This window comes from Lates calcarifer, linkage group LG15, assembly GCF_001640805.2.
Source record: "Lates calcarifer isolate ASB-BC8 linkage group LG15, TLL_Latcal_v3, whole genome shotgun sequence".
NCBI classification, from domain to species: domain Eukaryota; kingdom Metazoa; phylum Chordata; class Actinopteri; family Centropomidae; genus Lates; species Lates calcarifer.
The window spans coordinates 21,685,504-21,713,266 of record NC_066847.1 but is presented as its reverse complement, the minus strand read 5'-3'; the positions used below and the strand labels follow the sequence as shown (position 1 = coordinate 21,713,266).

The 27,763-nt window shown below is 43.4% G+C and overlaps 1 protein-coding gene across 7 annotated transcripts in view; it reads right to left on the bottom strand.

The window, feature by feature from the left end:
- Positions 1-1,293: 1,293 nt before the first annotated feature.
- The window catches only part of kif13a (kinesin family member 13A), a 35,337-nt gene continuing 8,867 nt past the window's right edge, over positions 1,294-27,763 (bottom strand). The window contains exons 3-40 of one of the 7 annotated variants that reach the window (XM_018688890.2): positions 25,278-25,290; positions 22,770-22,830; positions 21,716-21,808; positions 20,998-21,178; positions 19,243-19,330; positions 18,496-18,630; positions 18,252-18,364; positions 18,024-18,135; positions 17,621-17,833; positions 17,374-17,484; positions 17,154-17,288; positions 15,776-15,906; positions 15,394-15,480; positions 15,139-15,314; positions 14,255-14,474; positions 13,124-13,286; positions 12,854-12,997; positions 12,621-12,770; positions 12,168-12,332; positions 11,800-11,973; positions 11,551-11,702; positions 11,328-11,460; positions 11,001-11,147; positions 10,396-10,428; positions 9,351-9,450; positions 9,126-9,252; positions 8,950-9,005; positions 8,736-8,860; positions 7,795-7,971; positions 7,615-7,707; positions 7,344-7,496; positions 7,156-7,233; positions 7,002-7,052; positions 6,770-6,857; positions 6,508-6,659; positions 5,636-5,812; positions 3,602-4,823; positions 1,294-3,024 (exon numbers count right to left, since the gene is read on the bottom strand). In XM_018688890.2, coding sequence (XP_018544406.1) covers positions 2,891-3,024; positions 3,602-4,823; positions 5,636-5,812; positions 6,508-6,659; positions 6,770-6,857; positions 7,002-7,052; positions 7,156-7,233; positions 7,344-7,496; positions 7,615-7,707; positions 7,795-7,971; positions 8,736-8,860; positions 8,950-9,005; positions 9,126-9,252; positions 9,351-9,450; positions 10,396-10,428; positions 11,001-11,147; positions 11,328-11,460; positions 11,551-11,702; positions 11,800-11,973; positions 12,168-12,332; positions 12,621-12,770; positions 12,854-12,997; positions 13,124-13,286; positions 14,255-14,474; positions 15,139-15,314; positions 15,394-15,480; positions 15,776-15,906; positions 17,154-17,288; positions 17,374-17,484; positions 17,621-17,833; positions 18,024-18,135; positions 18,252-18,364; positions 18,496-18,630; positions 19,243-19,330; positions 20,998-21,178; positions 21,716-21,808; positions 22,770-22,830; positions 25,278-25,290 — 5,863 coding nt within the window. In that variant the 3' untranslated portion in view covers positions 1,294-2,890. The remainder of the gene's footprint in view (positions 3,025-3,601; positions 4,824-5,635; positions 5,813-6,507; positions 6,660-6,769; positions 6,858-7,001; positions 7,053-7,155; positions 7,234-7,343; positions 7,497-7,614; positions 7,708-7,794; positions 7,972-8,735; positions 8,861-8,949; positions 9,006-9,125; positions 9,253-9,350; positions 9,451-10,395; positions 10,429-11,000; positions 11,148-11,327; positions 11,461-11,550; positions 11,703-11,799; positions 11,974-12,167; positions 12,333-12,620; positions 12,771-12,853; positions 12,998-13,123; positions 13,287-14,254; positions 14,475-15,138; positions 15,315-15,393; positions 15,481-15,775; positions 15,907-17,153; positions 17,289-17,373; positions 17,485-17,620; positions 17,834-18,023; positions 18,136-18,251; positions 18,365-18,495; positions 18,631-19,242; positions 19,331-20,997; positions 21,179-21,715; positions 21,809-22,769; positions 22,831-25,277; positions 25,291-27,763) is intronic. The other 6 variants (XM_018688898.2, XM_018688907.2, XM_018688935.2 and 3 more) reach the window with 6 other exon arrangements.

Here is a 27,763-nt window from a genome sequence, read left to right as displayed (position 1 = left end):
ATGTGACACAGATACTTTTAACTCCACCCAGATCCAGACCACCACATCGTGTTCAGGCTATACCTACTGTCGCACAGCTACTGACACAAGGACACATTGAAAACAACGAGCATAGAAAAAACCTATTTTCTCATTTCCTTAACTCCTCATTTCCTTAATAAAGTGAGGGAGAGTTGTGGGGTAAAACGAGTGTGAGAATCTTTTTTAGGTGGACAATCAGGAATAGCTGCCCCACAATGAAAACTCTTGCAGTAAACACAAGGTTGCACATCACTACCAGGGCTGGAGCCAGGATTTTGCAAACATTGCAGGCCTCTTGAAAATGTGCTATTTCTCCCCTCAATCATTGTATATTTCATATGTAAATTTGATTCACAAACACAAAAGTCCAGCTGCTGTTGAAAAGCACAAACTCTGTCAGGAATGTAATTCTGGTGGAAAATACTGAATCCTTATTATGAGAAAACTTAGAGGGATCATTCATTTGGCAGTGTTTGTAAAATGACACTGATTCGCACAACTACTTGTGGGTCAAGACTCTCATGTGTACCTGCATCAGTTGTGGGGGACAGCATGTTTACGTGTTTGTGTTGTTTATCTTTACATAAGCCAGAGACAGCATAACTTCCAGGGGGACCATAAATCTGCCAGTGACAGGAGACATTTTTGTCCCACATTAAGCAACCAGAAAGCAGAGCAAACGTGACTGTTGACATCTCGTCCAAGAGATGTAGTAAAGCTCTGCCGCTGTGACAGAGGACGTTTGTTAGTTTATTGTGTACAATGGATAAAGCAGCACACCCCTTTGTGACTTTTGCATGTTTCCATTATAAAGTGCACTCCATTATATACATAATATAAGGTGATGATGTTTTTGGCTAAATATTCTAAATAGTTGTTTTCTGTGAATGTATGAGCACATGACCATATTTTAGATAACAGAAGAACAGTCTGCAGATCTAGTCCCTATTTGTGTACATTAAAGACTCATTATTAAAGTCTCATTAGGACATTTTTTTGTCTGTTTTGTGAAGCATAGTGTGGATTGCTGTATCACATTGTGGATATTAAAATTACATTTTGGATAAGCTGTACCACAAGAAAAAAAAAGGTAACTAGAAACAAAAACAACTGACAACTGCCCCTGTACTATCAAAGACTACGCCAAATTTGAAGGATACGCATGAATACACCCTCCTAATAAGAAAGGTGAGACTAGAGTAGATCTGAAATGCAAGAGCTTTACGCAAATACACTAACATGATGAATGAATAAAGAGTCAACACAGCAGACTGATTGTAAATGTTCTATTCTAGAACATTTTGTACCAATTAAAACAGTTTGAGATACATTATAAATACAATTCTGTACATTATAATAGTGTAAATACTATGTTCAAATACATTTCTATTTACAACTCCTTATGAGGGAGAGCAGCTTTGTTCTCTTCTTTAAAGTAAGGTCTTGGGTTTCTTTTCATTAACTTGAAATAACAGCTTGAATATATAACTATTTCTAGTCACTTCCACAGTTCACCACTTCCATAAAAAATATGCTGTAAGTTCATACGACAACTTTTCTCCGTAACTAAACTACTTTTGCACCGTTTTCTCTAACCTGATGCTGTCCATAACCCATTCATCCAATCATCCATGTGAAAAATTGCATTATTGAGTACCTTTTAACATGTAGTGTTATACATCAGTCAGTTACCATATAAAATGCAGATGGTCAATCAGTTAAAAAGGTATTCAATCAATCAGTCAGCGAGGCTGGATGGCATTTTGAATGCCTCTGGGCATCATGATATACATACACAGGTTTCAGGTCCATACAGTTTGTTATTGTTTATAACTCGAGCGAGCTTGTGATGAAGCTCACTGAGTAGTCAAGGGGTTTATGTGCCTTTTCTTTGCGGGAACAGGGCAATAAGGCATCGGTACGTCCAGGCCTTACACAAAGCCTAGCTGCTTTGTTCCACGGATTAAAGTGATGACGCATGTTTCTTCAGTCGCTTCAGTTAGCAAACATTTCATCAGTCCAATATGGAAGACAGTCGGTGAACTCTCCAAGAATCCTTTCCAGTGCAAGCATTCAAACAGCAAGTCTCATGCTGGATGGGGATTATTTCCTCCACAGTGTTACAGTACTTCAACAGGATAATTTAATGTGATAACTGCAGTCAAACACTGAAAGCAACTCAGGTGTTTTGCTTTTTTTTTTTTTGCAGATTTGTCCTCTGTTCAGGGTATGTGGCATTACTCCTAGAGATATGGCACTAAGCTTTACTTGGACACTTAGATATATAGTGAATACCTCCACATATGCACATTAGAAAAATAACATATTACTCATAACAGCAGATATGGAACCGTAGTTCTTTGGTTACCCCTGACATATCATATTGATGTAAATATCAATGTTTATTAACAGTAGTACATTCTTAATCTTCATATCCCAGATTACTCCACTATGAGCCTCAGGAGAGGATGCATTGTCTTATAAAAATATTACATATACTGTTCAGAAACCAATGTAAGAAAAGGTATGTGGGTAATACTTCCATATGGACTCCCAGTTAAAACCATCATGTCCTCAAAAGTTAAGTTCTCTATCAAAAAATATCACCATATAGAAAACTCAGATATGTGCATAGAGAAGTTTCAGTGAACAGTAATTAGGATATACCTTCATTAAATGCACAGGTCAGGTATGCTTCAGGAAAGCAGACGCCGCTCACAGAATAAGAGACTTAAGTAGTAAAAGGGATGGAAGGTAAGGAGCCATGCTGAAGTCAGCCAACAGTTCGGTTCACCCATAGGCACTGGATCTGAAGACCACCCTCAAGTTGTTTGTTTTTCCTCGGAAAGTTGGGGTCCTTCTTTGGGTCCTATCTGATCAGGGTCTGGGGTTCTGTGTCCATGGAGGGTGGTCCTCTGGTGAGACGAGATGGCTTGACAAACACGCCGTGGCCTGGGGGGCAGCGGAAGTACACTCTGCCCTGGACAGTCCCATTGTGCTTACCTGTGGGAGGGTCAAGCATGACTGATTTAAATACTTGTGGATCATTTGTTTTTCTGAATTTCATATTGTGTTACATTTAGACTTTTTGTACAGAAAAGCATGCCAATTAAATGCAGGTTTCCTAATAAATAACCATGAGTCAGTCTATACCACTTAAGTTTAATACTGCTCTGCTGGCTCCATGTTTTTTTTGATGGTTTCCCAAAATCCCGTTTCATCGGATAAATTAATGCACTTGATCCCAAGTCCACACATTATCACATTATCACCCAACCTGTGATGAAATGTACATGGTATATACAATGTTTCTAAATACCACTGATTAACCAAATTGGCATCAGCCAATGTCTTCCCCGTACCCGCACGGTTCATATATATTTGAGGATTAAATAAATCTGTTACAAAAAGGCGAATACTTAAGATGAGGATCCCTAAAATTAAGGTATTAGACAACTGTGACCAAGATACGTGGGACATTCAACAGTTGAAAAATGGACTTGTCAGCGCCCTCTGGTGGACAAACTCTGTGATCGCAACATGTAAAACATTTTTTGGACCAAAATCTTAAGAGACTCACCCACTGCCATGTCCAGCTTCACACCAATCCAGATCCCCTTGGCAAACTCTACCCCTCCAACATAGTGAACTGTCCCCCTCCTCTTCCCCACCCACACCTGCTCCCCGGGGGCCATCCAGTCAGGAAGCTGAGCTATGGGGGTACTCTCATCCCCGCTGGAGTCGCCCGAGGGCTCTGCGCTGCTAGGGTTGGGGCTTGGGCAGGGGCTCCCGTGGGGCAGATCTCCCTGCGCTGGCTCCTGGATTGGTGGTTCTCCTCCTGCTCGCGGAGCCAGGGCAGAGGATGGAGCTGGAGATGTAGGAGTGACTGGGGATGGTGATGCCGGAGGTGGGACTGATGGGGAGGGAATTATGAGGGCTGGAGATGGAGCGGGAGTTTTGTCAGGTGTGCTCACTGGGGCTGAAGTGCAAACTACAGTTGTGTTAGGGCAGGACACAGGTACGCTAACAGAGTCTTCATTATTAGGACAGTTGCATATTGAATTTTCAGGATTAGATGCGTCATTTACATCAGTAATGACAGAAGACTGTTGATTGCCAGTGCCACATGTTTTTATGTTATCTGCCTTCTTGTGCTCCAAACCCTCTGGCTCCCATCCCTCTGTAAAATGTCCTAAATCATTATCTACAATACTGTCATCAGCCCCTTTAAAGTCAGTGAACTCCTGGCTGGTACTGAGAACACAGTTGTGAGGCAGAGGGAATGTTTGCTGCTTGTCTGTGCAATTGGGAATACTGACAGGTGAGGAGCCCTGAGGGTGGGTGAGCTTATCCTGGACCCCACCTCCTGAGAGAGGAGGCTGCTGGGCGTCGCTCCCCACATAAACACTTTTGGTTTGGGTGCAGCCTCGTCCAGCAGGGCAGCCAGGGTGGTCCTGGGGGTCTCTGGAGGTGCAGCTGAGGTGGTCGGAGCTCTCGCTGGCACTGAAAGGCATGTCAGACAGCGTGGCGTTGGAGGCACTGTGTGAAAAGTAACCGCTAGTGCAACTGCTGGCCGTGGGACTCCGGGACACCTCTTTCTCCCCGCTCCCGCCTCCGCACCGGCTTCCCTTTAAGTCAGAACGGGAGGACGGAAAACCCTCCTGGTTCTCCAGAGTGGCGTTGTAGATCTCAAAGTTCGCAAAGTCCTCTGGGATGTAAGCCTGAAAGCCACCGTGGTCCTGAGGGCCCCGATCCAGATTCAGAGTCATGTCCACATCCGTCTCCTCGTCCTCAGAGTCCTGCTGATCAAAACAACAGCAGCAGGACAAAAGACACATCCCACCAGACATGATGTCAGCTAGAGCCTGTATAGAGCAATAGCTTTTACCAGGTGAGTGAAGACAGTGAATAAATGATGTAGAATGTGGTGATGGAACATGAAAATGACATAAAAATATATTTTTAATATGGCTCTGTTTTATTTAATTTGCCTTATGGTGTTTGCTGTTGAACCACTGTACCACATGCATGAGACATAAACTTAACAGTATGAGTGTTTTCACTCCATAGAAAGAAATGGTGAGGAACTTAAACCTGCTTTTGTCTTTATTTAGTTTTGAACTGTAAACACTTTTGGAGCAATTCCTCTTCACTGGAGGAAAAAAAAAGTTTTCTAGTTTTTTTTGCAGAAAGCACAGTGGACATGACGGTAGTAGGAACTCAAACTATGCAAGGGCCAATATTGGTCCAGTTACTTGAGCCAAGTAATGATAAGCTAAACCAAAAAATTCAGGAATGTGCAAACTACAAAAACTAAATTAACTAAATTTGTATTTTTTGCTGTAGTGAAATATGTGACTGCAGTTGCTGCTGTAACACCTTGTGTCCGTTTGTAAAAGTGCATGACCCTGTGGAAACGCTGCCAGTTCACAGAAAGATTCATGGGCACAGAGACTGGCTGAGAAGGAGTTCATGCGTAATCCTTAAAGCAAAGTATTTGGCACTGCGTACACATGTAACTGCAATGCTTAACGGTGGTGTGAGCGCGTTTCATGTCAGTGTGTGTAAGACTCTTTTGGTAACCTGGGTAAAGCGGTTTGTGTGTAGCACTTACAGTAGTGCGTGGCAGTGTGTAGCTGAGCTGTCTGCTGGTGGGAGTGGAGGTGGAGGTGGGGGTGGAGGTGGAGGTGGAGGTGGAAGGCTTGCAGTGGCCCTCGCTGCCTGCCCTGGGTCGGCGCCAGGGGCAGGGAGGGGGGAGCAGTGCAGGGCTGTCCACACATGAGCGCATGCTCTGCGGATGGGTCAGAACAACAGCACACACTTCACACACACACACACACACGGCATGCATGGAGCTGGGCAGGCCAGTTACACAGTTAGTGGCATGCAATTTAATTTTTCAAAAAACAGTGCTTGAAGTATCCTAAGTGTGAGCAGCAGGTCCATATGTTTTTAAGTTTGTTAGCTTGTTTTCTCATATATAGCCTGTAGAAAACATCTAAACTCTTGCTGTGTTTTAATATCATACAAAAGACAATTTGGCTTGAGACCTCTACCTCCCAACCACAGCATCTCACACTATAGTTGTAAAGTACCTGCACCTCTTTTAGTCCACTTCAAGCACAGATGAAAACATATGCAAGGTTAGTTTAAATTGTTGGAACAGCCACAAACTATCTGGAAAATCCAGTTATCACAAACAAAATCAGACATGAGGCATCATGGCACAGCTTTGTCTGGTTAAGTGTTGTGGCTATCCCCAGATGAAGTCATGCTCCTGTGAGTTGTGCGCTTTCATTTCAATATGGTGACATTAGAACAGTAGACAGCACCACCACGTTTGTTTTTAATCCAGCCACACAACAGCAAAGCCATTTTCATGTTGTGGAAATGTAAAATGTAAAAAAAAAATGGTGTTTGACAGAGGATTTACAAAACATGACATGAATACCCTCCTGTTTAATGAGGGATTATTTAACTCCTTACCTCTTGTCCCAGCAGCGGCCGGGCCTCCAGGGCTTTCTTCGCCTTGTTCTCCTCTTTGACAGGCAACAGAGACTTTAGGAACTTGGGTGGCTGAGGGGAGAGGACTTTGAAGGGGCTGGAGTTGAAAAAGGTAGGACTCTCTGGAACCAAACCTGTGAGGAGAACACACAAGTTACAATGCAGCAACACAAACAGTGTTTCCTACTCAGAAGTAGTCAGTGCACAATAGAGCTGCTGCACATTTGCCTTTTTGGTACTCTACCTTGGTTTTCTTTGCTTTTGATGGGTGTGCTGCAAAGGGAGCTATCCTGGGGATTGCAGTTGGAGCCGTCCACATGATCACAGTGGTCCTAGACAGTAATACATAGGTCAATGCCAATTGCCATGCCAGTTTCATGAGGTTAAATTAAAGTTGCAACTGAGAGGCTCTTTTATGCTATATATGCTTCATAAACAGTCTATTTTTTATGACAAGCAGTAATCTTGTGACTTACCTTACAGTCTTCATCCTCACACCCAGTCAGGTCTGTTTTACTACATGAAGACTGCAGAACGAGAAAAGACATGTTGTCAGTGTCATCATATTTCATGACAGACAACAGTGAACAGTGGTTCAGTGAGTAGTGCAGTGAGTGACGTGTTCATTACATGCTGTACATTTGGTGTGCTGATACTCCTTCTTAGGTGCCTCCCCTTAGCAGCGAGCGCTTCCTTCACTGTCACAGCCTGCCGGAGGGGAAAAAAAGACAAGTGCAACTTAACATTTCACCCTATTGATGAATTAGTTCTGCACTACTTCTGCACTGAATCGTTATTCATACTATGGTATACAATACCTGCCGTAGCCTCTCTAGACTGAGAATGTTCTCCACTTCCAGAACTCCCCGTGTGTATTTCTCTATATAGGTTTCTCCATCCTGAGTCTCCTCGCTGTCACCGCGAGCAGCCATGAGGGCCAAGGTCTCCCTCTCCTCTGGTTCCTCTGAAGCCTAGAAAGGCAAGAGAAGAAACATAGAAAAGATAATGATAAAGATAAAACACCAAACTGGTTATTTGCAGCACACTGGGAAATCAGTCTCCACTAGATATAGAATCACACACGTGTACCTTTGGTATGTTGGACACGATCTCATAAGACACGCCACAGGAGTAAAGTGTGTTCTTTAGGGACATTCTTCTCTTGAGACTCTGAGTGAAACTCTGCACAAATAAAAAAACAGTTTAAACACGATCCACTGATGTACATCTCATCTCTGGGGCTGACATCGTCATCTGATCCCCATTCACCTGTTTGTTGTAGATGTTGACAGCGATCCTCTTGCGGAGCACCAGCTCCATGGAGGCAGGGTGGCTGAGCTGCACTGTGGCTTTGATGATCAGGTAGATGCGTTCGTTAGGAGACGTGACCCGGTTGAGGTGCACAGAATCATGGATGGATGAGTCCCAGGAGCACACTGCGGACACCTGGTAATTCAGAGGAGTTGTGTGTTATTGAACTTGCTCCAGAGTCGTCTGCAGAGAGATGAACTGTGCCATCAGACTGTCACTGCACACAAAGAGATGTGGGTTGCAGTCATGTAGGTGGGCTGCAGATTTGAGTTTGGAGCAGTTGGCTAATGAGTGGAAAAACCACCATCTCATGACACGACACTATAGCACAGTAGAAGTGGTTACTGTACGGTTAGAGCTGCTGCTCAGCATCAAAGGGAAAGAAATTAAGATGACTTTTTTCTGTTTGCTTCTATGCACGATGCCATGCAATTACATGACTCCGTAATTGTTCAATTATGCACATAATTGTAGGAAAAAATATGTTGCCCCAAAGTGCTCCTGTCTGTGTGCCATTATATGAGGAAAAAGAACTTTTAGCAGCAATTAAAGCAGTAAAAACAACATACCTCAGAATGGAACCTTTGTAAAATAACTGACAACAAAACATGCATTTTCTTTACAAAAATACACTATAACCAACTAGTAGCTGAAGAAGCAATGGAAGAACCAGTACTTAGAGTTTATATGTAGTCTTGCAGTGAATGTGGTCATCTGACAAACCACAAACTAGATATCTGTGAAACTACAGCTGCAAAGGTCACATGAACACACTTAAAGAAACTCACAGACTCATGTGCCTTTCTTACAGTTTTCTGAAACAGAAATGAACAAAAACACGGCTCTCAGAGTTCCCTTTTTGGCCACAGGAGGGCAGAAAAGTCAAACCCACTGCTCACCTCCTCATCACTGTGCCTGATGATGGGCAGATAGAAGAACTGGCTTCCATGCTCCTTAGGCAGGATAGAGTTAACGCCTGCGGCATGTGGGCCGGTCAGCTGCTCGTTCACTGTCAGATTATCCGCTGGCGGTTTAACAGAAGAGTTGGTGTTTGTAAAGCTTGAGAGAAAATCTGTGAAATATTAGCTGACATAAACGATGTGTCTGTCTCACCATTCAAATCCAGGAAGAGCACAGGGATGTGAGCTTCCATTCCTGCAGGTGGGGTCCTACAAGCCGTTGAATATGAGGTTAATGGTGAAAAAAGCAAAAGGTTTGCCAATGAAGTGAATCTGACTTGTGCTCGGGAGAATGTTTGTAGTTTTTCTGTTGTTTTTTTTTTTTTTTACCAGTCTGCAGGAGCTCCTGGGATGCCACTGCCAGGTGCAGGTACCAGCACTGCATTTCTTTCTTCAGTCAGTCCGACCCACTGCTCCACCAGCCGAGCTTCACGCTCAATGTCCTCCTCTGACTTTTCTGGATTTACAATGAAAGGAAAACAGAGAGATTTAATCATAACACACTGAAAAAAATACAAAAGCAATCTAATCTGTAACACACAGCCTAGGACTCACCATGTTTATTGATGATTTTTTTGATTTGTTCGTCAAGGTACTCTCGACGTTTGATCAGGGCTTCTGACCAGCGCTCTCTGACACAGTTGAGATCTTCCTCCTGGAAGCAGACAAGAGACCAGAATCTATGCCAGTTGGCTTAGTGAGGAGAGGATCTGCTGCAGGGCTCAGTCAAGTGTTACCAGGGAATGGCAAGGGTGGACTGGGCTGGCATGTCTGAAGGAATACCCTGGCTGCTTCTTAACACCCACAGCTAATATATTAGAAAAGCAAAGTGAAGCTAATCCTAATACATGTTCCCAAACCAATGATGTTAAAAATCAGAGCCTTCAGGCCTGTGAAAAATGATTATTACACGCATAAAACCTCCCTTTAACCCTTTTACAACTCACACACATCCACACACATGCATTCACACATACACACTTGCATGCATGTCCTCACATGCAGCCACAGCCACCCAAAGTCCTACCTGGATACACAGCAGATCGCTCTGTGAGAGCGCCAGAGAGAGCAGATTCCTCTCTGCATCGTCCAGAGTAACCAACAAACCTCAAAGCCAATCACATCACACTTCTGGCATCAGCACACGTCCACCATGCAGAGAACTGTAAATCATGCAGCCATGCAATGCCCCTTTGATTAAGTAAGGCTTATTATTCCTGCAGCTCTTCAGTAGTGATAAGCAAACGGTAGCATTAGTGTGTGCAACCTGAGCAGAAAGGCAAGAGAGAGCGGGACAGGATCCCTGGCAGGCAGACTCCCTGGCTGGGAGCTCGGCCATGGGTGGAACTGTATTTTTGCAGAGAGGGGTGTCAGAGAATGGTTTGGGGTGATTGATAATTACAGCGTCAGAAATCGTTCACATGTGCAGCCACTGTTTCAATAAAGCTCTCCTTTAGTCGGTAGAGGCACAGCCCTTCTGCCTCCTGCCTCACATGCCTTCAGCAACAGGCCTAGTCGCAAACACACAATCAGTTGGTATCCTTCATGCTGCAGAGTGAACTACAGGGGGAGCAGCAGCAGGAGGGGACTGAGATGGTACCTGATAACTATCCATATCCTCTTCCGCCTCTCTCTGGCAGGAGAGAACACACTCAGTCAAATGTGGGGGAACCAGAAAAGGCTCTGACATGACAGCTCAGAGCAAACCATTCACTGCTCATGTAACTTTCTAGGAATATCAGTGATGTGAAAGAGAGATGTGATGTGAAATTTATCTCCATGTTTGTGTAAATTAGAAATTAGAAAAACAATAAGGAGCCTCAGAATGAATTCCTCTAATAATATGAATTTGGAAAATGTGATTTGGACTATTTGGAATTTGTCAACCAGTTGCTTCCTGTGTATCAGGGCACATAAGTGTATGATAACAGAGCTAAAAGGGCCTTAATGACACAGACTGCCAGCTACCCAGATGAACCAGTCACAGCATGAAACCGGAGACAGACTAAACATACTTTGACTGATTCAGCATAATATTGTATATTACTGTCATGAAACAGGCAAACTGTTCCCAAAACACTGCTCAGTTTTAATTCATTCAGTTACATACAAATCATCATCCTATTTACATACATACATAGTCTAAGTGGCGTGTATGTGAACATACGCAAAAATATTAAATACATGTGTGTGTGTTCTACAGACCTGGTAGCTGTCGAGCGGTCTCTGCAGTTTGGTGGAGCGAGCTGACACACAGCCAATAGACACAGACAGCACAGCCTCCACCAGCAGAGGCAGAGTGCCTGAGTTTTGGACTGGTTTCACGCACACCTGCAGCCTCCTGGAGTGGCCCTGCTTAGACAAATCCCCATAATTTAATATGAGAGCGCTGCTTCCAACTCTGCACTCTCAGACTACTAAAAGCACATAATTACGTCTGTTCATAATTAGTTTTGATCCTCTTAAGTGTGTGTTTGATGTAGGGCAGCCAGTCTGACCTAAAGGGAAATATCCTCATAGTTTTTCTCTGACCTGCCGGAGTTGGAAGACTCCTCCTGTGCTGATGTCTTTTCCAGAGTGCAGCTCCACAGATGAGTACTCTCCCTGCTCATTCAGCTCCTGGATGGAGATCCACAGGTCGATCCTGCGAGACACCTCACTCCACCTTGAACGTGCAACGGCCAAGATTAGCGAGGCGTGACATGCCAGTGTCCGCGTGAGACTGCACGTGCAAGAGCGTGAGCGAAACACGTACCTGTCTCGGAGCGTCTGGGTCTTGGCCTCTAGTGCGTCTAACTCCCAGAGTGAACGTCCATTCCCAGCACAGCGGTGACCCCAAACTTCTATGTCCAGCGCTCCATCGGATATGAACTCTAAAAACTCGTCCGTCACATGCACAACATAGTCCTGCACAAAGACAAGATTTAGTGCAGTGAAGGTGATTTGAAAACATTACCAACAAAAGAGACAAAAGAGAATTTCAAATTGGTCTCCTTTTTCTTACCTTGCAGTGATCAAACTGGACAGTGAATTGGGCATCTGGGCTTCGAGGGGAAGGTCTGTCTGGGCTGACCATGGGAGGAGCCACAGTGGGCTCACCGTGCTCCCAGAAGGTGTACTGACAGAAGACGAAGTTGGACAAATTGAGCGGCAGACCTGTGGCCTCCCTGATCCGCACCTGCAGCAAGAAAAACAGAAAAGATTAAGTTACTGGATGTCTATATATGCTGGTAAGTCTCTGTATAAATGTCTGCCAGTGAAATGCAAGCTCTTTTTTTTTTTTTCAAAAAAAAAAACAAAAAACAAAAAAAAAAAAACATAAGTGATACAATTTCTGTATAACTTGTCTACCCACTGACAAGAAGCTTTTACCCTGCAGGTGAGCCTCTTGGCCATGTGGACGATCTCCCCGTTGGTGTCCATGACCTCGTAGCAGCTACTCTCGCTGGAGTTTTCTGATGAGTCATCTCCCCCGGACAGGCGCTCTGGTACGGCACCACTGACTCGCATCAGCTCAATGTGCAACCTGCCTGCAACCTGTACAAACAAGCAGAATGAGGGTGTTATGACTTCAATTTTAAAAATATGCTAATGTCTTAGATATGCAAAGCAAACATAATATTACATACAGTATTTAAAAGTGACCTGTGTGTATGAAAACCTTCTGATAACTTATCCATATGAACTTTTTTGTGATGAATTTCAAGTGGTATATTATTTATTATCGTAAAGGTGATGTATGGATCTGGTGTTTGGGAATACTGGAAAGCTGCACCATGAATAATTTATCTGTATATGCATCTGTTTATGTTGGCGTACCCTTACCTCTCCCTGTTGGCTGATGATAGGGACTGCGTATTGCAGTCTAACATCATGGAAAAGGCACTCCAGAAAAATGTTGGCCACTCCTATCAGGTTGTGGTTCTCTTGTGCTTCATAGAATGGATCACAGTGCTTACTGTTCACTTTGTTGCACTAAAAAAAAACAACAAGGAACAGACTTAATAATCCAGTTAACTTTTTTTCTTTCTTACTTATCTCTAATCTCTGTTTCTCACCATCTCCTCTGTGCCTTCCTTCCAGTCCCTGTAGTGGTCTCTCATGTCCACCAGTTTGTTCTCCAGCTTCTCAATGGTCCACACTTGGGTCCCCTTCCCTTTCCTCCGCACCTGGATGGCCGGCTCGCTCACTATCGCTCCACGCTACATAAAAACAGATTTACAGATTTAGGCACTTGTTATATTTCAGTAGATACACACACCTCAAAATCTCCAGCCCATAGACAGATGACACTGAACTCATACTTCTTTTTAGTTCAGAGGTCTAACCTTGCGGTTGGCGCTGAGATTGGCTGCAGGAATCTGAAGGGTGACCTGATAGTCGGTCAGTTTGTTCATCTCCTCTGCCAAAAAGTTGGCTTCTCGCACCAAGGTGTTGGCTTTCACGACCTGCTCCCTGAGTCGAGAGAGACTCTGACGGAAGAGCTCATCCCTGTCACACACACACACACACACACACACACACACACACACACACACACACACACACACACACACACACACAACAGAACACAGAGATCATTCATTCACAAAGATGAAGAGAGTCAGGACTGACGTAAATACCACCCTTTGCGTTTACAAGTTAAAGACTGACTAAACTATGACTTGAACAATGCGTGATGTTTAAGATCAAGCAGAAACACTGATCCCTGCTGATCTCAGATACCGTTTTCTTTCTGATATTTTCACAAACCACAGTGGCTTCAGTTTACCAGGAATGGGAAAACAGCTCTCAGTAGAGTACACAACGTCGAAACTGAATCCAACAAAAAATGCTGTGTGATGGCGTCAGATGTTCTTTTGGCAAACTTAATGTTCCTTCAGACAAAATTCTGCACTGTTTGGATGCCACAATATTGATACTGACCCACAGCATGCATTCAACGCAACATTATCTAGATGATAATTTTAACAGGATGGTCAAGAAGTGTCACATCACATTATTACAGGAAGGTGACAACCCGACTTAATGACTAAGTCAAGTTTATCACAGTTTCCTGATCAGTTTTTAGATCTGATCTCAGCTCCACAGAGCTTTTTTAGGGTTAGGTGGAACTTTATATTCATGTCATCCTGCCTCACTGATAGAGGACTAACTGAGTCAGCACTGAATAAAATCCATGTGAGCTCAACATTTAACTGACTTCATTCTTTAAAAATCTGCAAATACACTGGGGCCACAACTGCTTGTACATGTTGGCTTCTGCTTAGAACTATGTATACCAAATAAGGTGAATACTGCAAATATTCATGCATCTCTGCACTCAGAAATGATACATACAAACAAGTAATATAAAACAGAAAATGATAAATGCATATCTCAGCTCTTCATTGCTGAGGCAGGCCTCCCTTAAAAATTTTCAGTTTGTGTATCAGTGCATTTGTGTGCACTCCACCAACCGTTCCTCCGTCCACAGTCGCAGCTTGCTGTGTGGCGTGTGTGTCGGGAATGTAAGGCGGTCACTGCTGCTGCGGTGGTGCTGCGGTGTTTTCTCAGGGGACAGCTGTTGCCGCAGGGACTCCAGCTCCCGCTCGTACATCATCCTCTGCTCCTCCAGAGCTGTCCGCTTCTCCTCCAGGTACTGCTTCTCCAGCACCTGGACCACATTCTGCATGGGGTCTACGCACCAGAGGAAAACAAAGTTTACGATCCAAAACACTGTACAGGTTCATGTGTTTTATTTTATGTTAATATTATCTACAAATGTCAGATTGCATTTTTTTCTTACTTTGATGTTTTGTCTTAAATATTTTAGTTATACACAAATTATATAGCACTTTTCAAAACAAATTTATAAAAAGGAACAATATCTTAGTATTGTAATGGGAGAGAGACATGGCTTAGTCAACCGACAAAAAACAGCAAATTTCCTTATCAATTACTTTTTTATTTTCTCAAATTTCGGGATTTACTGATTTTCTCTGTTTCATATCACATCATATTCATATCCTTGAGATCTAGACTAAGATAGTGACTGAAAAATAAAAAATAAATTAAGACAACTGACACTGAAAATAATCATTGTGTCAGGAAATCATCAGCCCCAGCCAGACTCCATTTCACTACCAAAATTTGGATTTTGTAGCAGTAATCCACTGACAAAATAATGGCGAGGGTTCAAACTAGATGTGGGCTTTTATACATCCAGTGGGATAAACAAAGTATTGTTTTACAGTAATGGTATTTCTAAAAAATGTAATGCTTTTGTCAGAGTAGCTGGAAATCTAAGTGGAATATGTGGCCTGAGAGCCTAAAGGATCATGTATGATTATCCTAATCATACCATTGTTCCCAAGAGTCTTCATCATGACCTCCATCTGGGCAAACTCGTAGGTGTAGTCCTGCTCAGAAGAGGCCTCGCTGGCGGTCTCCACATCTGCCTCTACGAAGCTCTCTCTGGGAGAAGCTCTCTCGAGCTCCTTCAAACGGTCCCGCCGCTTTCGCTTGGGCAGATTAATCCTACGACACGACAGGAAATCCAATCAGTGACTTTCTTTATTTTTTATTTTTTTGCATGTTTGAATTAAAATCCTCATACCTGAAGAAGTGGTTGTTGCCCCATAAGATGCGGTCTCCGTGCCACAGGTGCACCAAGGAGTCGATCATTGTTCCGTTCACACAGGTCCTGCAGAAAACCAGAGAGATTGATGAAAAAATTGTATTAATGAGGATGTCAGATGGTATTGTAATCTTCAGCCTTAAACAGGGAAAACAAATTGAGAAAGAACAATCCCCCTGTAGTGGGAGGGAGATGTGGCTCTGATATCAAAGCGAGGAGCTCAGATCATAGATTCCTGTACAGTGAGGTCATGTGAAACACTGAGGTCCAGTCATCCATGAAGGAGAGAGACAACAGACAGAGAGATACACAGAGACAGATAGGCAGAGAGCACATTGGAGGTAGTTGTATTGTAGCTCACCTGGCATTCCCTATGGGCATAAGGGTGACATCACCATCTGGGCAGAGCTCCAGGACACAGTGCTCCGGCTGGATTCCGATCCCAAAGAGCTGGATGTCCTGAGAAGTGTCTGCGCCCACACGCGTGTGCTCCTACACACAGGTGGAGGACAGATTTTGGAAATTATAATGGTAGATCTGAAAGTAATTACACCCAGTGTCTTAATCCAACTTTTTTTTTTTCAATCATTACCCTAAAAGCTACAAACTGGTATTTATCGACCCAATTTGAACAGGAGCATTGCAGAAAACAAACCGGGGAGATTAAGAATAATACCAAAGCAAAACCAGACCTAAGTGAAAAAACTCATCTCTCTCTCTCTCTCTCTCTCTCTCTCTCATTGCAGAGTGGGCGTTGTTGAACAAACATCCCAGCTTCTAGAGGATGTCCTACCCTGCAGCGAAGGAACCCATTTCACATTAACATAGTCATTCCACACCGATATGCCAGGCTGGTCTGCAGAACCCAGACAAAGGCCTGTTGTTCTGCAAGCTGCAACAGGCTGCTTTCTCACATGCCTCTGCTCTTACAGGTCCGACTAGTCGGTCGCTTGTTTCACTTCAGTGATTTGCAAAGTCCAGACCTGCTTTGACTGGACTCTGCTCTCACACCGCCATATGGATCACTGCAACATGTGTGCTATGGGTCAGGACTTCAGCTGGTGGTATATATAACTGCTGTGGTATGTGGGGTACACAGACAGTTGGTGTGAGGTGTAAGTGAGTGAGTTAGAGACTTGATTTAGATAAAGAAATCCCCACAATAATGGATGTATTTACAATTTAGAACTATTGGCACACATGGAAATAAGTACAGTTATATTGACAATACATTTATAAACTGTTTTAGGAGCATTCATGCACCTAATGACAGCAATCTACAGCAACTTTGCCCTCAGCACAACGCAGAGACAAGTATCTGGAATAAAATTAGACAATCTCCTCCCATCAGGATCTTATTTGTTTATGGCAGCTAACATCATTAAGTGTAGCTGTCCCACTTCTGGATCATTATTGAAAAGCCTATTGTTGCTTATGCCACAGTTACAGTATATTTTACATCCTATCTACATCATGAACTAGTTTAAACTTCATGCTGAAATATGTGTCGGAAAATTAACAGCAAGATGGCTACAAAACTTCATTCTTATTTAGTGGTGTCATCATAAAAAACATCTCTGGGCAGAGTGGTCAATATAACATTGACTCTGAAGTTGAAATTTAAGGTTAAAGTTTTAAATGGAGGCATCAAAAATATAACTGGTAAATGTACACTATAAAGGTTTTATTTGCAGATGAGCTAAAGGTACTGTGGTATCAAACTGTAAAAGATGTATTACCTTCAGGTAATAGACCAGTAGCTCATTCAGGGCAGGATCAGCATTTAGATTGACGAGGAAACACTTGTCTTCACCCACTTTAATCCCAGATGTTTCCAAAGAGATGCCCATGCTCTCCAACTGTTTCTGACGCTCCTGTAAACACAGATGTCAGTGATACTGTAATAGTGTAGTAGAGATTTTGGAGTCTTTTTTTAATTTTTATAAAAGACGTGCGTACAGTTGCAATCTCCTCTGTCTTTCTTAGTTTCTCCTCCCAGGTGACAGTCATCTCCTGAATGAGTTTCTCAGACTCCTGCAGTTTCTCCTTCAGTTCAGGAGCCTTCATGGACTGATGTGAGCAATGGGGGGAAAAAAACACAATCAGCATCAGTACAGTCTGGACCATCATGTGGTTGATGACAAATCTTGCATGAGTTCATTTGTAATTTCTGTGCCTCTGCGGTCCACCCAATCCCTCCTCTCACCTCGGCCTGACAGAGCTGAACTTTGAGTTTCTCCACCTCCTCCCTGAGCTCTCTGATAATCCGAGCGTTGGGGTCTTCATTCACCACAGCATGGTTGACGATTCTCTTGGCCCTGTCTGCGTAGCGTAGCGTAGACAGAGTCTCCTCATAGTTGTCAGCCGCTGGACTCACTGTGGCTATCATGGCTGTCTTGCTGTTGCCGCCAAGGTTGTCCTGAAGAAAAGAAAACATATTGCAAGGAAGCAGAGCAGCTAAATGTCTCTTTTCAGTCTACGTGCATGGTGCTGCAACAACACAGGACAAACATGCAACATTTTTTTGGTCAATTTTCACATTTGAGTAAACCTAGTTTTAGTACACATTATTGTAATGACCAAAAGTAGTGGGCAGTAGTGGGTCAAACCTTCAGCAGCCAGGTGAGGACTGAGTCTCTGTAAGGCACAAACTTGCCCTTCCCCTTCCCTGCAGACTGATCAGCTAGAGCAGAAATCACACAGCCTAGGGTGGTGAGAGATCTAAAACAACACACACACAAAAAAATAGAAAAGAAAAATCAATTCAAGCCCTCTCAGTATTGACCTGTCAAATGATTTATTGGACCATATGGCTTTCATGTAAAAAATATACCCACTTGTTTATATTGCTGCCCTCTTTGAGTCTCTCTCCAGCAGCTCCAGTCTTGGAAACTCGCTCACTTCCTGCCAGGTCAACCAGACTCATCTTGCTCACTTTCTCCCCTGAATTCTGTTTACAGACAAGCACATGCACAGTCAGACAGACCCATAATAAAATAAACAGATTTATCAGATCACAACAAATACAGTCATAAGTTTTTTGGTGTCCTCAAGCAAGAACAGCAAAAAGAAAAGACTGACCCCAGACTGCAGATCATAAAGTGTTTGTGTGACAATGATGCTGAAGACGGCATGTGAACGACTGCTCTCCTCGTTCATGTTGGTGGCTGCAACCGTGCGAGATTTGTTCCCCTCTGACATTAACACCTCGATGTCCTAGAAAGATGGAGAGTGACGTCATACAAGAAAAAAATAACACCACTGTTAGTCATGGTTGCAAGTAATAAGTTTGAAAAAAAAAAACAACAAACAAACATATAATTTGAACACATTTCACTGGGTTTAAGTGAAACTTGCAAATGCATCATTATGATTGCAGGAAAGTCAGGCGGTATTCACATATGGCTGTGTGCCATGTGATTTAGCTGGGTCACAGCAGCCTGTGAGCCAAGGCTGTGGGATATCCAAATGGACTAATATCAGGCAGAGCAGAGCACAGAGGAACAGGGTGGAGATGTTTAAACTTAATTAAGGAAGGCCCTGCCAAGGATTGGCATATGAACTGCACAAAACCTCATGACTACATCCCACATCAGGAATATGTGTCATTACAGTTTCTGCACTTGGGAGGGATTTTAAGCTGAATGTTTATTCTGAATTTAAATCAGCGACTTGACAACTAGGCATGCGATGTAAAGGCATTCCTGCTGGACGCTATAAATCAAGCCTATGTGTATGTGAAACATGAGGCGCGTTGGTCAGTGATACAGGGGTGGGTTCAGCCTCGTCTCTGGTCGCGGTGCGATGACAGAAGGGTGAGACACACACCTCGAAGCTGGTCACGGCCAGCTGAGACAGACCATCCACGTATGGACCCAGGACTTTGTGTTCCCGAACTTTGAGGGACTGTCGGCTCCTTAAAAAACAGAGAAGAAAACTCAATGAAAAAAAGGGAGGAATACTTACTATTTCAATTAGGGACATATGTGCAAAATGAAAGAAAGAAGACAAGTTTGGGTTTTATAACGCACTTTCGATTTGACATTCATCTTCCTACATGTAACACCTCTTGGCTCTCATGGCAGCTCAACAAATTCTCTTTCTGGAGAAGCTGAAAACGTACTGTCCGACCTTGGGAACTTGATTAGAATGAACGAGAACTTAAATTAATGTTTCACGGTTCTTAGAAGCTCATGTGGCTTATTTTCCCTTTTCTGGGAACATGAATACAAATTCACTGCTGGGAAATTAGAAACAGCCTCCTATTGGTATTTGGTAACAATTATATTTAAGAAATATGTTGACAATATGTTGATAAATATGTCAAATGTCTCACTTTCAGAAGTTGTATTTGTTATTCTTAGTATGCTTTACAACTGGACTATGGAAATGAATGGGATGGCTGGCATGCAATGTTGAAATAACTCCAAAAAGGTTTGATGCCGAGATGCCAAATTAAAATTTTTTTGTTGTAAAATGTTTCACCCAATACAACAATGTGTCACTTCAAGGCACAGAGGGATAAGCTATATAAAGCCTTGGCTCCACAGCGTGATAATAGGGTCAATTTATTGTTGGTTTTGGTTTTGCATAAGGGAATTTCCTGATCAAAACATGGACTATATCCTTATAAAATACATCTGCTGTGTTACAAACTCAAACTAAAGGAGAGGCTCACTAGATGGTGCAGGTGCGTAAACTGAAGCTCATCTTCATCTGGCTGTCTGCCAGGTGTTGAGGAGAAATCCTATAGATGAGAAAGAGTCACTGAATCCCTCTCCATGGCTACAGAATGACTGTGGTTGGCAGAAAACGGGTTCCCTGCTTCCATTCTGGTAATCTACCTCCCACTGCAGCACACAAGAGGATGCAACCACTAGAAAGACCAGCTACCAACTCATAGTGGGAGACTCTGCACTTGGCTCTATATCACATTTAATCCTAAAAATCACAGAGGCAGATACACAGGGAGATCAAGAGAGTGTGAGGCTTGTAATATAAGTGAGAGGAAGTCGCCATCGAAATGTTTCTGGCTGCATCTTCCGACATCTGCAGCAAACACAGAGCACTGCACTGTAGTCCCTCTCTGGGGCTCGGCTCACAAGCGGCTCTGACCACTCTCTTGCTCCCAGCTTCACTAACAGATGTCCCTCTTTCACAACTCACCCTCCCCTGCAGTCTGTCTGCCAACCCACATCAGACCATGGAGGCAGAGAACACAGCAGTGTCAGAGGACAACGCTGGCCACCGTTCTGCAGGAAATAACTGGGGTTGAGCTTCCTACTCACACATCATTCTGTCGCCGCCGCCCCCCCACCCTTTCAGGCTACTAGACACAACAGAGCTATAAACAGAGACGCGCAGCGGCACGAAGTGGGAAGCTGACGGAGAGGACACTGCTCACGCTGGAACTGGAGTAAAATCAAGACTATGAGGAAATTGCACCACAGTTTGTGTGAGCAGCTGCGTCTGTTACCCCGGGTCAAGAGCATTACCAAAGCAGCATTAACTTATTAAATTCAGTGAGCTGAGTCGCATGTGCTCATTCTGAGGAAAAAGTACAAGACCGCATATCAGACTCACCCTTTGGGATCCAGCAGGTCGCGGACTTTCTCATTGTAGATCTCCATGTAAGACACCTCCACCTTGAAAGTGTGGGCCTCGTTCGCCTCCCTGTGGACCCTCTCAAACAGCGAGCAGCAGAGTCGAGGGATTAAACCTGGCTGCTCCCCATTCCCCATCATGGAAAAGGACTTGCCTGAACCTAGATGGAGTCACACATGATTATATCCCCTACAGAGAGAAGTCTATACAGTGATGAAATCTGCTGTGGTGAAACTTTAATTTGAGCCTTTTCCAACCCAAGGAACCACACTGATAGTGGTGCTAAAAATGCTAAATCAAATGCCACGTGCATCTGCAGTTCCCATCCTGAATTTTTTTTTTTCTTATACATCAGGTAACTGGGAGGCAGCTGCAATATTTGTGCTCTTCTCTTCAAACTACCAAATAGGTGTGTCTCCTTAGTGTTTCCCTCTAAAGACAGGAAGCGGGCTAAAGAAGCTAATTTGTTCTAGGGTGAGGAAGGATATGAGTTAAGTGATTTACCAGTGTGATCAGAAATACAAATCTTCCTGCTCTTTAAACTTTTTAAGGACACATCTGGAGACAACTCAGCCTGCAAATATACTTAGAGACCTTGAGTATAATAGAGGCAATTCATTATATATAAATAATTTAAAGACTGCATGGTCTAATGGATATAGCAAAAAATAAAAAAAACGAGTGGATTTTCAGTTACCTGTTTGTCCATAGGCAAATATGCAGGCATTATATCCCTGGAATGCATTTTCAAGTATTCCCTCTCCAAGGCACTTGAACACCACCTCTTGACCTTTTAGACAAAGAATCAGTCACCATGGAGATTATGGTAAACAGATGAACCATCCAGTTATATAAGTACTGTTATCTACTCCTATCTGGTCGTCTTCCTTAATAATCAGTGCAGAGAAATGTATCAACACGGGCTGCCAAACAAGAAACAATGAAAAATAAGATTCATGAAAGGTGACAGATTCCTGTCTGGTCGTGTGGAAAATGTCGGTACTGTGTGTTGAGAAATCTCTTGTGTTGCTCACTGTCGTGCTCCGACTGAATGGGACAGCTGTTTAATGAGCTAAATAAAGCCTTGGTCTGGGCCCTTGAGGCAGCCCTTCAGTGAACAGATTGCCTTGTCAGTTCGGTACAAAGCAGATGTAAGCATTGCATTCCCATCACAAAATGAGAGCACTATTACAAGCAAAATATCGACAATGATAATGTAAATCTGCCTCGGACTGGCAGTGATAGCCCTTTTTTTTCTATAGATGTTACAAAAAACAGTAGCTGCAACCTTTTCTGTGCAGCACTCGTTAGAGAAATGAATGGAAGCTGAAGAAACTGAATTTACCATATGAGTGGGTGCGTGAGAAGTATAGCACTGGTACATTATTACAGCACAATATGAAATGCAAATGACAACAACCTGCAGTATTCATATTAATATTTGTTGTACATATTGCAAATACAAGTGTCTTATATATGAGCACACATGGCCCTAAACTGCATGATGATTTTATTGTTTCGAGCCAGTACAAAGACAACTACTTTGTTTATATACTGTAATGTATTCACTCAAAATGCAAATTACTATATATGCCCACACTGCGCTTTGCTTTGCATGATGCAAAAACAGGCCATCAAGTAGGGAGTTTCCCTACACTATTACTGCACAAAGCTCAGCAGGTCTTTACATGGGACGTAATCTGAGTTCTTTGGTGATGACTGAAGGATCAGTTTCAGAATTTATGACTCACCAGCATATTTGGGAACGTTGGACTCATCCATGGACCAGAAACAGTGGTCAAAAGCGAACACCTGTGGGAGAGACAGCGCACAGATTTTAAACACACACTTCTCACACCTGCCCAAGCATGTATAAGTACAACACTTTCTTAGTAGTAGTCTCACTTCTCCTTCTGAGGTACAAAAACAAGGTGTATTGTGCTGTACTGTGCCACCCTGCAGTAAATCAGCAGGACCAAGCTTGTCTGAGTGAGCAAGGTGAAGTCTAACCGCTTGAGGTAACGCTCGTTAAAGATCACGCCACAACCGTCCACACAAATCCACTGTTAGCTGCCCCTTGTTTTTGTCATAGTGGCTGGAGTTAAATGAATTCATAAATCAGGGTCAGCGCTCCGCAGAAGAAATTCCAGCACCCGGTGACCCTTGTCTCCAAGGAGACGGGGCCGTAGCTGTTTCCCGGTGGTGCGGGCTGGCTCTCAGCCCTCAGCGCTGGGTCTCACAACACAGACTTCAGCAGCAGAGAGTCTTTGTGTTCCCCAGGCACCTGCATCAGCTCTGGATGGATAACACACACAGAGGATGCTATGTGGGAAAGACCAGTGAACTCATTTACCAAGGACCCCCAACTCTTCACAGACAGAACAACTCCTGTTACTGTATTCACTTGAGCTACCATGTGTTCTAATGTTCCCCTCAAATTTCTCATTTCTTTCTTCATATAATGTCTGTCTGCCTGCTGCAACTTTTCACTGAGGTTTTATCATGTTGACTTAAATATTTAAATCCAGGACAGCACTGTAAACTGATCCTGACCATAACTTTACGTAAAGTGAAGTGGGTGTCAACTGCACTTTGCAGGACAATATGCATGGGTATACAGTATTTAATACTGCATATACTTTTTTGGGCAGATATGGGAGATATAACTTCCCAGAGTCTGCAGTGAATCAGACAGTAGAGTTTTTTATGTGTGCTGCTCCCTCTCTGTCTGAAATCTTCTTCAGTTGGATCTAAAACTACAAAAGGTGGTCTTTCTTTGTGAATTCAGTTAATTGCTGCACAGACAGTGTGCACTCTTTGTTCTTCTTTTTAATCAGTCTGAGTTATTTTTATAGTTTTAAACAGCTCTGTTTAAGTTGTTTTAAGGTTTAACTTAAGCTTGGATGAAATCTTCTACATTAATGTATCAGAAGGCTCATTCATGATTTCATAGTTGCACTTCTGTTAAAGTCTGATTTGGTGGCATATTTATCTATTTTTATCTATTTTTATCAGAGTTCAGCCACTTCTCTTTGTGAGATTTCTTCCAAGATGCAGAAACAATTGCTGCTGCACAGTCATCCCGCAGTGCAGGCACAACACTGCAGCACATGTTACTACTCCTGGCTTCCAGTGTACTGCTGCTGCTCTGCCAAAGCATTTTCCCAAGCACAAATACCCCAAAATAATTGAACTCCCTTCTAATCATAATAAGGGCTATTGGCCAGAGAACCACTGGTTGCACAGTCAGCATGGGAAGCACTGAGATCACTGAATGCTTTGAAAGCAAGACCTCCTCTAGTGACTTCAGACAAGTGGGTGGGTGCCATTCAAAGGAACAAAAGTGCCATCATTCTCAATTAGAGCTGGTTTGGTAACTAGGGCTTCAGTCTCTTCTGGTCTGCCTCTGTCCAGCCTGAGGGTGTGACTGTGCAACAAATTGTTCTTGATTGGACAATTACTATTAATCAGCAGTACAAATAATGATGAAGCTGGAAAGAACAAAGGCCTTTTTGTCATTTCTAGGATGAAAACTGGTCAAACGAGATTGGGCTGCGGCCTCCGTTTACCCTTCAGAATGTGGAGAGACTAATTCGAATGCCACTATAACTTAGCAGACAGCCACGTGCTTGTCTAGCTGAGGGGGTATTACAGGGTAACTCAGGTTCACGGGCCCCAGAGATCGCGCACGCCTGTGGCCCATGCTAACACTCTCTGGTCCCATCAGTCGCCGAGTGCACTGAGCAACAAAGCCCCCGTCCCTGGTGTGTGAAACATCTCTGAGCTAGTCACCAGCGTGTTGTCAAGGGGGGAGGTGGGGGTGCACTCCAACAATGCAGCTTTGAATGCACACACACACTGCCCCAGTGTCCGCGCTCATCCCCTCTCTCATTGTAGAACCTTTGTGGGTGTTCACGAGATCTTAGAGCGCTGACACATTCACACGGACATCTATCCGGCTCCTGCTGACCAACCAAACTGCTGAAACACTCTCAATCATGTCCCTAGAAACAACACCACAACAGTAGATCGACCTGTGCAGGATGCCTCTCGGCCTCGGGGGAATAGTGTTGCCTGTGCTGCATCCTGACACTGAATTATTTTGGTGTCTGTGATGCCAGCACAGTAAGTGAGAAGTCGCTACAAACAGCTACTTGCTCTAAAATAACTTCTGACTGTTTATGCTGACACTGCACGTCAGCTCTGTCGATGCTAGCCAGGGTTTTTTGTAGCAATAGAGACAGATGAAACTTACGTACCTTGGGCTGTTTCCTGTCGAATGAGACGGGCAATCCATCATAAACAGAGGAAAACAGAAGAGAGAGAAGAAGGAACATGATTAGCGTTGATACATTTTAACAGTCAGAACATGTTCACACTCAGTAAAATGCAGCTGCACAGTAGGAAACTTCCCATTGTCTGTGTTGAAACAAACATCTTTTTAAAACTGGAATATTTGCAGTGAAACCAAAACAGTTTCATTTTAATGAAACCTCAGACTCCTTTCTAACTTTCTGAATTTCGAAATTGCTCTTGTGACTTCTTCATTCAGTCCTTCCGTCATTTATTCACTCATTCATTCACTGCCACACAGTGACATGTCCTGGTGGTAGGTGCTGCTGTGATTGGGTTCATAATTGGGCCAGTGGAGCGTAAAGAAGGGAAGAGATTTAGGATTCAATGTCCCACTGACTCTGTTGAGTAAATAGCTCTTATGCCTGTGGATTTAGCAGGGAGGCCAGGTTGGGGAAGCTGCACTCAGCATTACCAGCTGCCGGAACTAAGGACAAAAGGATAGTATATATGGCCCTAAGTTATGTAGGATTATTCTCTTAACTGGAGAGGGAATTCCCCAAAGTAGAAAAACTATAACAACAAAGACCCAACAGCTCCAAACAGGTTATTATAGCCGTTACAACAAGAAAAGAAACTGGGGCTGCACATGTTGCAGTACAACACATCAGCACATACACCATCCTAATGATTCTACATGTGCCACAGTCCTGTCCTTCGGCAGTCAGCAGTTCCCTCCTGCAGGCATCTCCTGGCACAGTGACAGAGGTGGGCATCACCTTCACACAGTAACTAATACAGGGCGGGCCGCTTTAGGAGGAATGAAACATTGCACCGAAGTGTCTCGCACAAACTGAGCTGAGTCACCAACAGCACAACCACAGAGCTGCGTGACAATATTAACGATATAGTCTCTTCTACTTTCATCTTATTTCAAATGCGTGCTGCCATTACGTTTTCCCAAAAGAGCAGGAATTATGAACTGCTTCCTTCTGAAGAGCTGCCATATTACCATCTCAGAGCCATTAGCTGAGCTCAGGCTCATTATGATGAGGGACATAAAGAGAGTGAATGAGCAGGGGAGTAAAAGGAAGAGGGCCTCGTTTGGGTTCATACCCTGAATCTGAATCTGGGCCACTGACAACCATCGAGACTTGGTCTTAATCAGAGCAGACAAAGACTGCAGCAGAGCCCTGTCCTCTGGTCTGTCCCTCCATACTGCAGAGCGGAGAGGGGATGTCCACGAGGGGATACAGCATGAGATATGGATCAACGTCAGACAGCAGAAGGCACAGATCTAAGGCTACCAAAGGGCACACTGGGTAGAGTACTGATCAAGTCCAAATGCATGTTAACTTGAGAGGTAAAAAATTCTATTCTTGAAGCTTCAGTGTTACTACAAAGTGGAGATGTCAAAGATGAAAGAAACATGTGGGAGAGTTATGATAACAAATACACAGCAGACTGCTGCTGACAGCAGCTTCAACCTTGTGAAGAATGAGAGAGGTATGAAGACAGAGAACAGATGTATCCCTATGGAGAGCGTAAGGACAACAGTCGCAAGACCAGAAGCACACAGCTAGAGACACACACTCGTGTTAAATGCAGAGACAAAAGACATGCAGTATAGACTGTGAAGGAGAATCTGTGCATCTGCAGCAGAAACTAAGCAGTAACACAGTTACTGCTGTGGTTTGGTGGCTCTCGCTCACTGTGTCATCTACTGTATGTACAGTATATGGAGCCACATCTGGTATGCTAGGAATGCTGAACAACACAATGGGGGGAACTGTTTCAATGCGGCTATATTTTGGATTTCATAGAACTATGATTTCCTCACCAAGTCTCATAAGAATTTCATTTCAGTCTAAAAACTGACTTTGAATTTCAGACTGTTACAGACTCTCTCCTTACCTCCTCCTCCCATCACAATGTTAATACCGCCCCCTTAATAAGTTTAAGTACATTAGGCTCCAGTTCTCCCACTTTGCTTTGGACATAATCTCTTAAATCTCCCAAGAAATCTGTGTCCCTCTTAGCTATTTTGTACCTTGCTTGTATAAGCCATGTAAGCTATGTCCTCTAGCTATGTCAGGAATTCCAAAACTTAGATTTGGTTGTATAACTCCCTATTTACTTAGGCATTTATTACATTTATTATACTGCAAAAATCCTGTAATCAAGATTGTTTGATTTTAAATTAAATTGCTCAATTGAAAAACAAAACTTCTTTGCATCTTCTATCAATGTCATAAACTATGTTCAATAATTTTCCTGACATTCATTTTGATTCACATGATTAATTGAGCCAATTAATTACAATGTAGTTAACAAATGCCACCACTGGCAGCATAGACTCCAAACCTGACTCATACTCATGTTGTGGTTGCACAGAACAAATGTGTGACACACATGTATGGCACAGAAGTGCCAGATAGCATCAGATTCTTCC